Source organism: Saccostrea echinata, unplaced genomic scaffold (genome assembly GCF_033153115.1).
Source record: "Saccostrea echinata isolate AGI-Se365-2 ecotype Australia unplaced genomic scaffold, CSIRO_AGI_Sech_v1 ptg000010l, whole genome shotgun sequence".
NCBI lineage: Eukaryota > Metazoa > Mollusca > Bivalvia > Ostreida > Ostreidae > Saccostrea > Saccostrea echinata.
The window spans coordinates 185,669-201,221 of record NW_026889759.1 but is presented as its reverse complement, the minus strand read 5'-3'; the positions used below and the strand labels follow the sequence as shown (position 1 = coordinate 201,221).

Sequence of the window (15,553 nt, the reverse complement as noted above, 5' to 3'; positions counted from 1 at the left end):
CCTGACCCAGGGGCCATGAAATTCACAATTTTGGAAAAATGCACCCTTCCTCATCATGTAATTAATTCATCATCTTCATACCCAGGAGCAGAGGAGAGGATTTTCAAAGAATTAATGCATTTTAACTATATATTCATTAGAGCCCTGCCCAGTAACACCAGAACCCCTGACCAAGGGGCCATGAAATTCACAATTTTGAGACAGGGTGCCTGTCTCATTATAACTGTGCATTTCATTCCTCATGCATAGCTCTGATCCTTCGATCTATTTGGCTCCAATCTTTGGCACCCCTTTATTCAGCTCTTCAAAGTTTTTTTTATATAAATATTTCGGATTTCCAAAGCTTCAGCATGAGCATCACTGAAGAGACATAATTTGTGGAAATGCGCATCTGGTGCATCAAAATTGGTACCGTATATGATTTACTTAATTCATCAGCTTAATACCCAGGAGCAGAGGAGGAGATTTTTCAAAGAATTAATGCATTTTCACAATATAATCATTAAAGCCCTGCTTTAATACCAGAACCCCTGACCCAGGGGCCATAAAATTCACAATTTTGGAAGAGACAACCTTCCTCATTATAACTATGTACAGGTGACTCTTGATGGCTCGAACTCTGATCTCTCGAAGTTCTCGATCTCTTGAAGTGAACCTCCGGTCCCGTTTTTTTCCTCTATATAACTTAGCAAATTTACTCCTGATCTCTCAAACTCCCCATCTTTCGAAGTTCTCTATCTCTCAAACCAAGACCTGGGTCCCATTACACACATTTCATTGTTTTTTACTCTCTATCTCTTAAAGTTTTGATTGTGCATGTATACATGTCAATCAAGCGTAAAATTAATGCAGCTTGGACTTTCCTGGATAACAGTGAACGCCTGGGGCTGGGAAGGACGTGTTAATTGGGTGTTTATATTGATGATACTACACCTGTGAGTCGCCGGAGTGTTGATATAATTAATTTGTTAAATGGTAAATTATAAACAAATTGCTTCACAACTTATTTTGACAGGACAAGACGATAATTTTGAGAAAATAATCTAGGGACGTGTCAGTAATTTTCCAAAGATTATGAACTTTAATATTATAAGAGTCTACACAATCCCAGTTTGGCAAACATTGCACAAGAAATCTCAAGGATTGAATACCGATTACGATCAATCTTGTGAAGGCCAGATCAAGCCCTGGAAATAGCCAAATTGACAATTACTATTCAGGTTCCATGTAATCATGGAATGAGAACAAATAAATTTTGAAACTTAAAATAATCATTTTATTTATTTATCCAAAATACGACCATTGATGTTGAAATCGAGTGAATTACTTGTAAAATATGAATGAAAATGTGTAATGACGTAGCACTTCTTCTTAAAAATTAAAATAAAAGATTATAAGGTCAAATGTCATTTTTCATTATTTTATCTCCAAATAATTGTAGATTCTAAATGAAATTTGCTTCAGTACCTTCTGGATTTCATAAAATCAAGTTATATGTACAGCCTAGCTCACACAGCGATCTGTGACTCAAGGGAAATAATCTAACCTGACAGCAAAGATGAATTTTCAGTTGGGAAGGATAACTCCTATATATAACCAGTTTCATTGTACTAGTATAGCATAACACAGAACATCAAGAAATGCCGTGCATTTAAAATAAACTTATACACTATATATGATATTATTCATAAGCAGATGCTGCCATTAATTAAAAGTTTTCTTTTAAAGAAAATGCATAGAACATACCTAACGTGAAAATATGTCACGTATATAGAACAAAACTATAAACAACAGGGAGGTAATCAAACACCAAAACACCACTTCAATACACTTAAACAAGAGGCCCAAGGGCCTTAACGGTCACCTGAGTATAATACAACAATTTAGAGGATCCATAGAGTATAAAATGAACTGAAAGGTGAAGCTTTGTTGCCCAAAAGCAAGTAAAATAGGGTGATCAGGATTAACAAAATAATTAGTCTAGTATTCATTAACAGTTCATAAATTAGGTTCTAATCTGTTCCCCATTTATCACTCTCACCAGACAGTATATTAAGAAACTATCAGTGCTTCTGTACTCTTTTAATTCCTTGTGGAAATCTCTTACATTGGCCTGAGTAAGACTCTTGGTCTTTGATGACCATTTAAGGTACTGGTATTCCATCCCTAATAGCCTCAGATTCAATGAATTTGAATACATAACAGATGTGTACGGGTGGAATACTCAGTATATTTAGACATAATCTACATTTATTACTATTAGCATGTAAGAATGGAAGTGTCCTAATTTATGACTTGACCTTTGTTGAAGAGTTATCTCCCTCTTTTTTTAAGTAATAAAAATCAATTTTAAAAAAATATACGGTAAAAAAATTGTTTTCAATTGTCATTCTATTTCTAATGATTTAATGGATCTTTCCACCACAGTAGTTATTGATATTCTTATTATCTGAATTTTTATTTAAAAAAAATCGCTTGTCTCCATAGACTTCAATGCAATTTCTATTAATTAAATACTGCTTAGTTAATTACCTTTTTGAAACTTTCACTTGGTAAATCCTTTTCTACTGTAAAGTTCTTTGAATTAATATCAGAGTATTATATACATGATTGATATTTAATGATAGAGAATTAGTTCCTATTAGGGATGGAAAACCTTAATAAGACAAGTCTACCTGATCATAAAAACTATGAAAGGACTTTTTGTATTATACAATAAAAATTCTTGCATAATTCTCTTATTCTATTAACCTTTCAAGTACATTATTTACAGTGATTAATTATCACAAGTAAATGGCAAAGGGGAATAACTCCTCTCAGTAGAATACAAATTAATAGAGCCCTGGCCTGGACTAGAACACTTGACCAAATGGTCTTGATGTTCAAAAGTCTGGTAAAAGTACCCTCCTTATTAAAACTTTTACCCTTTTTGCCTCTGATATGCCCAGGTGCAGAGAAGATTTTTAAAGCATTAATGCATTTTCACTATATAATAAATAGAGTCCCGCCCTAACATCAGAACCTCTGATCCAGGGGTCATGAAATTCACAAATTTGGAAAAGGCATCCTTGCTTATCATAACCATGTATTTGTTTAAATAATACCCAGGAGAAGAGAAGAAGCTTTTCAAAGAAATAATGCACTTTCACTATATGATCTATATAGCCCCACCCTAGCACCAGAACCCCTGACCCAGGGGCCATGAATTTCACAATTTTGGTAGAGTCACTCTTGCTCATCATAACTACGTATTTGATTTGTTTCAATAATACCAAGGAGTAGAGAAGAAGATTTTCAAAGAAATAATGCACTTTCACTATATGATCTATATAGCCCCACCCTAGCACCAGAACTCCTGACCCTGGGGCTATGAATTTCCCAATTTTGGTAGAGTTACTCTTGCTTATCATAACTATGTATTCAATTTGTTTTAATAATACCCAGGAGTAGAGAAGAAGATTTTCAAATAATTAATGCATTTTCATTATATAATCAAAAGAGCCCCGCCTAAGCACCAGAACCCCTGACCCAGGGGCCATGAATTTCACAATTTTGGTAGAGTCACTCTTGCTTATCATAACTATGTATTCAATTTGTTTCAATAATACCAAGGAGTAGAGAAGAAGATTTTCAAAGAAATAATGCACTTTCACTATATGATCTATATAGCCCCGTCCTAACACCAGAACCCCTGACCCTGGGGCTATGAATTTCACAATTTTGGTAGAGTCACTCTTGCTCATCATAACTATGTATTCAATTTGTTTCAATAATACCCAGGAGTAGAGAAGAAGATTTTCAAAGAAATAATGCACTTTCACTATATGTTCTATATAGCCCCGCCCTAACACCAGAACCCCTGACCCTGGGGCCATGAATTTCACAATTTTGGTAGAGTCACCCTTGCTCATCATAACTATGTATTCGATTTGTTTCAATAATACCCAGGAGTAGAGAAGAAGATTTTCAAAGAAATAATGTACTTTCACTATATGTTCTATATAGCCCCGCCCTAGCACCAGAACCCCTGACCCTTGGGCCATGAATTTCACAATTTTGGTAGAGGGCTCAATGCTTATTACAATCATGTCAACAGTTTGACTGCTTGATGTCCAGGAGTAAAGAAGAAGATTTTTAAAGATTGCATTAATTTTGGTGGTTTTAGCCCCACCCCTCAGGCCCCAGGGGGGCAGGGGCCACGAATTTCACAATTTTTGTTCCCCTTTACCCATAGATGCTATATGCCAAAATTGGTTGAAATTGGTTCACTGGTTCCAGAGAAGAAGCTGAAAATGTTCAAAAGTTTACGACCGACGAACGACGGATGACGCACGACGACGGACGAAAAGAGATAGCAATAGGTCACCTGAGTGACTCAGGTGACCTAAAAATGAGTGACAAAAATTGCTTCCTCTGTTCAAACTGCGATTTTGCATAAAAATATCTAATTATATTTGGCAACTTTTAATCTGTGATGCAACTTGAAGCAGGCAGAAATACCTTTGCAAATAATTTTTTTCTGTTTGACAAATTCATAATATGTGCATTTAAATTGTTTTTTTTGTTAACATTTCAAGTTGTAATTGATTAAATCTGAGTAAAAATAGCTTTCTATGAACCTACAGAAATTATATTTACCTTGTTCGGACGTCAACACCAGGGAAGTGTTACAAGTAGAATTCGTGACCCGGTGTATTGCTTGTCAATTCACGACCAAATAAATATCAACAGGTCACAACTTCCACTGATTTAGAGTTATCTTTCTTTGCCTCCCCTAGCATTCAGTAGAAATTCTAAATGACATTATCAACATATACTTCTGGTATGTATAATTGATTTTCACTACATATAATCATTAGAGCCCTGCCCTAACACCAGAACCCCTGATCCAGGGGCCATGAAATTCACAATTTTGGAAGAGGCACCCTGTCTCATTTAAACTGTGTACTTAATTCATCGGCTTCACACCCAGGAGCAGAGGAGAAGATTTTCAAAGAAATAATGCATTTTTACTATTTAATCATAAGAGCCCTGCCCTAACACCAGAACCCCTGACCCATGAAATTCACAATTTTAGGAGAGACACCCTTCCTTATCATAACTATGCATTTAGTTTGTTTCCTTCATACCCAGGAGGAGAGGAGAAGATTTTTTAAAGAAATAATGCATTTTCACTATATATTCAACAGAGCCGTGCCCTAGTACCCCTGACCCTGCAGCCATGAATTTCACAATTTTGGTAAAGGACTAAATGCTTATTACAATCATGCCAAAAGTTTGACTGCTTGATGTCCAGGAGTAAAGAAGCAAATTTTTTAAGAATGCATTAATTTTTATGGTTTTAGCCCCAGCCCTAAGGCCCCAGGGAGACAGGGACCATGAATTTCATAATTTTGTTCCCCTTCACCCATAGATGCTATATGCCAAAATTGGTTGGAATTGAATCAGCCCTTTCCGCGAAGAAGCTGAAAATGTACAAATGTTAATAAATGACGCATGACGCACCACAGTGGACAAAAAGAGATATCAATAGGTTACCTGTGTGACTCAGGTGACCTAAAAATGGTGCAATTTTTCACTAGCCCATATATTATGACATCATAAATTGCGTCATTATTGTCAAATCCTGAAAATTTCTTCAAAATGGCCAGAAATTAAAGCTGTTTTTTAATATTTTCAATTATATAATAAAAGAACTGTTTCAGAATATTATACTTCAGTTTTTATGTTTTTTTTCGGGGGGGGGGGGGGGGGATGGACTCATATTTCAATTCTTTATTGAAAAAAATCTTTTTTACTCAAATACAACCATTTTTTTCAAGATTCTAGAATACTGCAATTTCACATAGCCTGTTTTGTAGTTCCTGGACTCTCAGAGGAAACTTTTTTAATATAGGAAATGAAAGCACTAAGTTTTTACTTTACATGGATGCTTGAAATATGACATTAGGACTAGGTCAGTTAATTGGTATATGGGCAGTACCATTTTATGGAAAAAGTGAACATACTTCTTCGAATGACCTTCACCAAAGATGAAAATAACAAAAAACAAGAGGCCCATGGGCCACATCGCTCACCTGAGCACATTGGCAAGGCAAAAGCACAAATCAGTTCAGTATTGAAAAGATTCCTGGGGGAGGGGGGGGGGGGGGACTTGAATTTTAAACTACCTGATGATGCTTCCATGTCAATATATAATTTGTTTTAGCAAATGGCTTTGTTGTACATGAGAAGATTTTAAAAAAAAATTCCCATATATTTCTCTGTAAAAATTTGATCCCCCATTGTGGCTCCTCCCTATCCCAGGGGTCATCATTTGAACAAACTTGAATCTACACTACCTGAGGATGCTTCCATATCAATATGACTAAACATAGCTTTTCTGTTCTTGAGAAGAAATTTTTTTCTATATGTTCCTATGTAAAACTTTTGATCCCCTTATTGGGCCCCACCCTACCCTCGGGGGTCATCATTTGAACAAAATTGAATTTACACTACCTGAGGATGCTTCCATATCAAAATGACTAAACATGATTTTCAGTTCTTGAGAAGAAGATATTTTCCTATATGTTCCTATGTAAAATTTTCGATCCCCCATTATGGCCCATCCCTATCCCCTGGGGTCATCATTTTAACAAACTTGAATCTACACTACCTGAGGATGCTTCCATATCAATTGACTAATCATGGCTTTCCAGTTCTTCATCAGAACATATCTTCCTATATATTTCTATTTCAGACTTTTATCCTCCATTGTGGCCCCACCCTACCCCTGGGGGTCATGATTTGAACAAACTTGAATCTACACTACCTGAGGATACTTCCATATAAATATGATCAATCAGGGCTTTGCTGTTCCTGAGAAGAAGATATTTAAAGATTTTTCCTATATATTTCTATGTAAAACTTTGATCCTCCATTGTGGCCCCGCCCTACCCCCGGGGGGTCATGATTTGAACAAACTTGAATCTACACTACCTGAGGATGCTTTCATATAAATATGACCAATTAGGGCTTTGCTGTTATTGAGAAGAAGATTTTTAAAGATTTTTCCTATATATTTCTATGTAAAACTTTGATCCTCCATTGTGGCCCTGCCCTACCCCCGGGGGTCATGATTTGGACAAATTTGAATCTACACTACCTGAGGATGCTGCAATATAAATATGACCAATTAGGGCTTTATTGTTATTGAGAAGAAGATTTTTAAAGATTTTTCCTATATATTTCTATGTAAAACTTTGATCCTCCATTGTGGCCCTGCCCTACCCCCGGGGGGTCATGATTTGAACAAACTTGAATCTACACTACCTCAGGATACTTCCATATAAATATGACTCATCATGGCTTTGCTGTTATTGAGAAGAAGATTTTTAAAGATTTTTCCTATATATTTCTATGTAAAACTTTGATCCTCCATTGTGGCCCTGCCCTACCCCCGGGGGTCATGATTTGAACAAACTTGAATCTACACTACCTGAGGATACTTCCACATAAATATGATCAATCAGGGCTTTGCTGTTCCTGAGAAGAAGATTTTTAAAGATTTTTCCTATATATTTCTATGTAAAACTTTGATCCTCCATTGTGGCCCCGCCCTACCCCCGGGGGGTCATGATTTGAACAAACTTGAATCTACACTACCTGAGGATGCTTTCATATAAATATGAAAATTAGGGCTTTGCTGTTATTGAGAAGAAGATTTTTAAAGATTTTTCCTATATATTTCTATGTAAAACTTTGATCCTCCATTGTGGCCCTGCCCTACCCCCAGGGGTCATGATTTGGACAAATTTGAATCTACACTACCTGAGGATGCTGCCATATAAATATGACTAATTAGGGCTTTGCTGTTCTTGAGAAGAAGATTTTTAAAGGTTTTTCCTATATATTTCTATGTAAAACTTTGATCCTCCACTGTGGCCCCGCCCTACCCCCGGGGGTCATGATTTGAACAAACTTGAATCTACACTACCTGAGGATGCTTCCACATGAGTTTCATCTTCCCTGGCTTTGTGGTTCTTGAGAAGAAGATTTTTAAAAGATGCTATTAATTTTTCACTAAATCTTCATTATCTCCCCTTGAAAGAGGGCGTGGCCCTTCATTTGAACAAACTTCAATCCCCTTCACCCAAGGATACTTTGTGGCAAGTTTGGTTGAAATTGGCCCAGTGGTTCTTGAGAAGAAGTCGAAAATGTGAAAAGTTTACAGACGGATGGATGGACGGACAGACAGACAGACGGACAGACGGACTACAGACAAAATGTGATCAGAAAAGCTCACTTGAGCCTTCGGCTCAGGTGAGCTAATAACAATCAAACTTTACAAACAAATGAACAGTATGTTTTTGTTTTTTCTTTTAAGATGTTACTATACTGTTACGTAATTTAGTTACACACAAAAAGATTACCTGTATACTGACATGCTTTGATTTTACTTTTTATGTAAGTTTTACTAGCCGGATCATCACCAACTTGGACCACACATAAAGCTGGGCTACGCTTGCCAGCTTTCAATAATTTCTCTATTTCAAATTTCACTTCATCTTTTATTTCTCTTGCTAGCTTGTGCCCATCAATCAACTTAGCAGACATAAATCTGAAAAGATAAAATGCACAAACAAACCCTATCTTCTTATACATAATTAAAGACTAGAGTGTTCCAAGGAATGCATGTGTTGCTTGCTTTGTAGCTTCATTAAAGGTGTAAATAAATCTAAGGGTGGTCAGCTTTTTATTTACTACAAGCATAGTAGACTGATACTTCATGCATTTGCCTGCAAAGAAAAACAAGAGGCCCAAGGGCCTTAATGGTCACCTGAGTATAATACAACAATTTAGAGGATTAGAGTATAAAATGAACTTAAAGGTGAAGCTTTGTTGCCCAAAAGCAAGAAAAATAGGGTGATAAGGATCAACAAAATAATTAGTCTAGTATTCATTAACAGTTCATAAATTAGGTTCTAATCTGTTCCCCATTTATCACTATCACCATACAGTATTTTAACAAACTATCTGTGCTTCTGTACTATCTTAATTCCTTGTTGAAATTTCTTACATTGGCCTCTCTTGGACTTTGATGAACATTTAATAAGACAAGTTATTTTTGTCTCATTTTTATTTATCTATTACTTACAAGTCTACCTTATATTAAAACTATGAAAGTACTTTTTGTATTATACAATAATAATTCTTGCATAATTCACTCAATCTTTTAACCTTTCAAGTACATTATTTACAGTGATTAATTATCAAAAGTAAATGGTAAAGGGGAATAACTCCTCCCAGTAGAATATAAATTAATAGAGCTCTGGCCAGGACCAGAACACTTGACCAAATGGTCCAGATGTTAAAAAATCTGGGGAAAATACTCTTCCTTATTAAAACTTTTACTCTTTTTGCCTCTGATATGCCCAGGTGCAGAGAAGATTTTTAAAGAAATAATGCATTTTTACTACAGATTCACTATATTATCAATAGAGCCCCCTCCCCACTGAAAAACACCAGAGCCTCTCACCCTGGGATTAGAAGTTTGCTTATCATAAGTTATCACTTTGTTTATCTGCTTAACACTAAGGAGCAGACAGGATTAATGCATTTTCACTATATTATCAAGAGCCCCACCCTTACACCATTCGCTACTCTGGAAGAAACACTCTTGCTCATCATAACTATATACTTTGCTTCTTTGCTTTTAACCAGAAGCAGAAAAAAATATTTTCAAAAAAATTACTTACTTTGTTTAAATAATACCCAAGAAAAGAGAAGAAGATTTTTAAAGCATTAATACATTTTCACTATATAATAAATAGAGTCCCGCCCTAACACCAGAACCCCTGATCCAGGGGCCATGAAATTCACAATTTTGGAAGAGGCATCCTTGCTTATCATAACTATGTTTTTAATTTGTTAAAATAATACCGAGGAGTAGAGAAGAAGATTTACAAAGAAATAATGCACTTTCACTGTACGACCTATATAGCCCCACCCTAGCACCAGAACCCCTGACCCTGGGGCTATGAATTTCAAAATTTTGGTAGAGTCACTCTTGCTTATCATAACTATATACTTAATATGTTTAAATAATACCCAGGAGTAGAGAAGAAGATTTTCAAAGAAATAATGCACTTTCACTATAGGATCTATATAGCCCCACCCTAGCACCAGAACCCCTAACCCTGGGGCTATGAATATCACAATTTTGGTAGAGTCACTCTTGCTTATCATAACTATATATTTAATTCGTTTAAATAATACCCAGGAGTAGAGAAGAAGATTTTCAAAGAAATAATGCACTTTCACTATAGGATCTATATAGCCCAACCCTAGCACCAGAACCCCTGACCCTGGGGCTATGAATTTCACAATTTTGGTAGAGTCACTCTTGCTTATCATAACTATGTATTTAATTTGTTTAAATAAAACCCAGGATTCGAGAAGAAGATTTTTAAAGCATTAATACATTTTCACTATATAATAAATAGAGTCCCGCCCTAAAACCAGAACCCCTGATCCAAGGGTCATGAAATTCACAATTTTGGGAGAGGCATCCTTGGTTATAATAACTATGTATTTAATTTGTTAAAATAAGAGAAGAAGATTTTCAAAGAAATAATGCACTTTCGCTATAGGATCTATATAGCCCCACCCTACCACCAGAACCCCTGACCCTGGGGCTATGAATTTCACAATTTTGGTAGAGTCACTCTTGCTTATCATAACTATGTATTTAATTTGTTTAAATAAAACCCAGGATTCGAGAAGAAGATTTTTAAAGCATTAATACATTTTCACTATATAATAAATAGACCCATGGAAAGGTGAACTGCCTATATAGGCAGTTATTAGGCAGTTCTTTAGCAGTTTTGCAAATTTTAAGCAGTTTTCAAACAGTTTCAGGCAGTTTGGCTTTTTCTGTTCTTTTGTGACTGCTAGTGCCTTTGGAGTAAACAGTTTTCCTTAGCAGTTTTTAAGCAGTAATCAGTTTTCCTAGCAGTTATATCTTGGTCACCTATTCTTGAGGAGAAGACAGTTTTCCTTAGCAGTTTTGTAAGCAGTTTGTAAGCAGTTTCCTTATACAATTTGATTGGGTTCAAGAGAAATTTTAATGTTGGGCTCAATGATCAACAAATATAAACAACAGGAACCCAACAACAGACCGCCAAAATTCAGTTTTTGGCTGCCATGTTGTATTGTTGGACAAAAGCTATAAAGGATCATGAAGATCGAGTCCCGTCCTAACACCAGAACCCCTGATCCAGGGGCCATGAAATTCACAATTTTGGGAGAGACATCCCGGCTTATAGCAGGAAGGAATACTTTGTTCAAACTTCTGCAAGAAGTAGATGTACATCTCGACCCCCAACCCCCCTTCCCCCATTTTGTAAAAATTTGAAAAATAACAATTTCATTAATTGACATTTATTGTGAAACCTGTTATGCTATGTTATGGATATTGTACTTCAGATGCTGTTATTTCATTTCTGTCAGGATAAAAGCAGGGAATATGCACATTTTACTGATAAATTGATTTTTTTTTAAATTCACAGGTACTTGGGTCTTGGTTTATAAATATGTATGTACCTTATTGATACGTAAAAAATGTACTTTACTTTTTTTTACATCAATAAGGTACATACATATTTATAAACCTGTGTAAAAATTAGCTTTTAATGCCCTATGAATAGGCCGGCTATTCGATACAAAAGACTGTATTCAGAAAAAAAAACTGAAATGTATCGATTAAAGCACAAATATTTTACAGCTTTAATTGTATTTGAGTTTATTATGAAGTACATATTGTACTTCGGGTTAGTTGCCATGATGCTCTCAGTGAGGAATATATACAAATTTTACCGATAAATTTATTAGGAAAACCTACTACATATATGTAATAGTCTTTCAATATATAGATATATTCACAACTTATAGTGTTATCAATAATTTACCATTATTTTAATGACCATTCACACAAAAGTTTTTTTTTTTTATGTTCATGCAGCTATAATCGCCTCGTTTTTCTTTTTAAAGTACCAGTCCATATAAAAATCAGACAAAAGGTGATACATGAAGGTTCTCAGAATTTGATGATTTTTCACACATAGATTTCTTTTGCGCTATGATCCATGTATACAAAATAAAAAATGTTTTGGTTCATGGTTACTATGGAAACCTGGCCAAAGAAATTTCCCTAGCAACCGGCCACTTTTTCCATGTGGTAGGGCGAAAAGTCACCTATCTTTTTTAAAAGACTTGAAATGAAATGTAAATAGGAATAAAATTATTCCTCTTCACTGGTATTATGAAGATACACATTTTAAGTGTTTTAACAACCCAACACATAGATATCAGATTTAAAGATAGTTCTGTGATAGACATTGGAAGATGTACATGTTTTGGATTTTTTGCTGATTCAGCATTTTTCTTGATTTTGGCAATATTCAAGGTCAAATTGAAATTTGCATCTAAAAATTACAGCTTTTGCGTGCATTTCACGTTAAAGTAGAGGAATCTTCCTGTTGAAATCCGAATTCAAACACGTGGGATTTTTGAAAATTAGTGCCCGTTGCCTAGCAACAATAATGGATGTTTTGATAAATGAACAGTGAATCATTGTAAAGTGTTACAAAGAAATATTGCATAAGTTGTTATCTTAGGGTACCAGAAATAAATTTTAAAGTGACAGAGTATAAATCAGACTTCTTGGCAAACTAACGACTATTGTACAGTTACTTATCTCCATGGGAACAGTGAATTCCCCATAGCAACAAGGCGACAAAGCTTAATTTTGGTAGATATTCATGTACAGTAGTAAGAAATGTTTCAAATTTAGTCTTAAAATTGCAATTTAGCAAATTTAAAATGCATTTTGGACCTCATAAAAGTATTTTTGTTACATAAATTTCCCCATAGAATCGATTTTGAGCACATAACAACCACTTGATTACACTGAGTGTTTCAAAGATTCATTCCCTGTAATTACTTCGACTCTTATATATAAGTGGGAGAATAAATAGTCACGGAATTTCTTCAAACTTGCTTTATGTGTTGTCAAAGAAGTAAATAGCATTAACTCATTAAGGCAAAAACGTGTTGTTATGTAACATGGTTACCATGGCAACGTGCCCTGAATTTTGAAAACTAAAATGTATAAACATGTTTACAATTCCATTATTAAAGTTTACAGCAACTTGCCGGTGGAAAGTTGCAAACTTTGACCCATGCTCGGCACTTAGGGCCATTGAGCAGTGAGGGATCTTTTTCGTGCCAGCACCTACTGGGACACAGAACCTCTGTTTATACGGTCTCATCCGAAGGACTGGTCTCCACGTCCCAGTGGGATTCGAACCCGCAACGTAAGGATCAACTCCTTAACTCCGCGACTTTAGAGAGGACACTCTACCACTCCGCCACACCGGCGACTTAATAATAACTAATAAACCATAACATGCGGTAAAATACTACTATGATACGTATCATAGTAGTATTTTACGGCATGTTATAGTTTATTAGTTATTATTAAGTCGCCTGCGTGGCGTAGTGGTAGAGCACCATACATGTATTAGGAAAATTGAACATTTTTCCTTTTCGGTAATCATATCCAATATACATGTACATGTATGTCATATTTTTGTGCTTTTTGTGTGAACAGGGTCTAAAAGATTTATTTTCGTTGTTTCAATTCTCCATATCTTATCACTTGATGGATTTTTTTTATCAAAATCAAACCTAAGCACAAATTATATTCAAAAAGGCGTCATCACGCCTTTCAAAAAGGCGTTATTACGCCTTTCGAAAAGGTGTTATTACGCCTTTTCAAAAGGCGTAATTACGCCTTTTATTTTCAATACAAGACTAACTTAGCCTACTACCTGGGCTGAAATCTTACCCTCGGGACATGAATTTCACAATTTAATATAGGGCTAATTTTCAAAAAATAAATTCAAACATATTGTAATTAGATTTTCAAGAAAAAGATATTTAAATGTGTAATATATTTTCAATGTTAAACCAACTTAGTCCTTTTTTGATGCCAGACACCTCTACCAAATTCGGTTGAAGGCTAATTGCTCATTATACACATGCAAATAGTTTGTCTGCTTTTTTCAAAGAGGAGAGAAAAATATTTTCAAAATTGACTTGAATTTTTAATACATGGCAAGCAAAGACCCAGGCTGTATCTGCCTGTATCCTTGATTTCCACAAGCAGAGTGTTGACTTCTCTTAATACGCATGTACATGTAAACAGTTAACTGCGAGATGTGCAGGAATATAGAAAATACTTTAAAATATTGCATAAATAAAGATGGTTTTTATTCAATCTTTTAAGTATTTATTAATATAAAATAAAGCTTTTCCATTTTTGGATATAAAGCCTTTTCAATCAGGCCAGTAGTACGTGTGAAAAGGGGGGGGGGGGGGGCTCCCCCACCCCACTTTTTGGGAGAATAGTCTTGCTATAGTTTAAATACACAAATTCATGTATTGACTGCTTGGTCCCTTAACATTTTGATGCAGTATGGCATTTTGATGCAGTATGGTCAAACTCTGGCAAATCATTGCATTTAAATTAAATAAAGTTTTGCCGAAAAGGTATAAAAAGATTCCCCTCCAGTTTAGACAGTTTAGTAGTTTTTAGTCGGGGGGGGGGGTTTTGTTTGCTTGTCAGTTTTTTGGGAGGTCTCCCCCCCCCCCCCCTTTTAAAGCACGGGCCTGTCAAAGGCATAATAATGGCTCTTCAAAAGGCATAACAACGCCTTTTGGAAAGGCGTAATAACGCCTTTTGGAAAGCCTTTGAAAAGGCGTACATGTAATAACGCCTTTTGAAAAGGCGTAATAACGCCTTTTAAATTTTTTCTTCTTCATAGATTGATCCTAATAGGCTTTCGTATTATTCCGTATTTTTATCAATTTAGATCAGATATTGCATTGACAAAAAATAAACCATCTTAAGTAAACATTTTTTGTAAAGTCTTTTGAAACTTTACCTCTAGTTTATTGATACAGACAATTTTCCCTGGACATGAACATGGGTGTTTTATCAGCATTGCTAGTCGAAAGAAAAAAAATATATTTGCAGTCTTGAAGGTAGTTGATAGGCCAAAAAATTTCCTCAAATTTAATTTTTGAAAACTTTGATATTTTCTAGTATATAAAATTTCTCTTCATATGTAAGATGAAAGGAATTCAGCAATTTTCTTCCCCCACATAGTTTAAAATTTGGCCTATCTGACTCCTATAAGAAGACTGTGAAATCAGTCATTTGATTTGGAAATATTCGTTGTTTTAAAAATAACCAATCAGTATTTTGCAAATTGTGTGATGCTGTTCATTAAGGTAACCCTTTTCTTACTATAATTCAGTAAAATATATTGATATCATTATATTTAAGTAAATTGTGGTGTAAAAATTGAACATAAATAGCCTGGGAATTGAAAATTCACATGTAAATAAGCTACATTATAAGTTCAGAAAATAAATTACATATTCAATATTTAAGAAAAAACAAAAGAATGATTAAAATGGAATCAACATTAAAATGTGTCAAAATGAG

General features: G+C 35.0%; 1 protein-coding gene across 1 annotated transcript in view; it reads right to left on the bottom strand.

The window, feature by feature from the left end:
* Window positions 1–15,553, bottom strand: part of LOC133184096 (bifunctional methylenetetrahydrofolate dehydrogenase/cyclohydrolase, mitochondrial-like) — a 140,147-nt gene that overhangs the window by 111,967 nt on the left and 12,627 nt on the right. Inside the window, exon 2 of the mRNA XM_061318927.1 lies at window positions 8,412–8,599. Within this exon, the coding sequence (XP_061174911.1) occupies window positions 8,412–8,599 (188 nt within the window). The remainder of the gene's footprint in view (window positions 1–8,411; window positions 8,600–15,553) is intronic.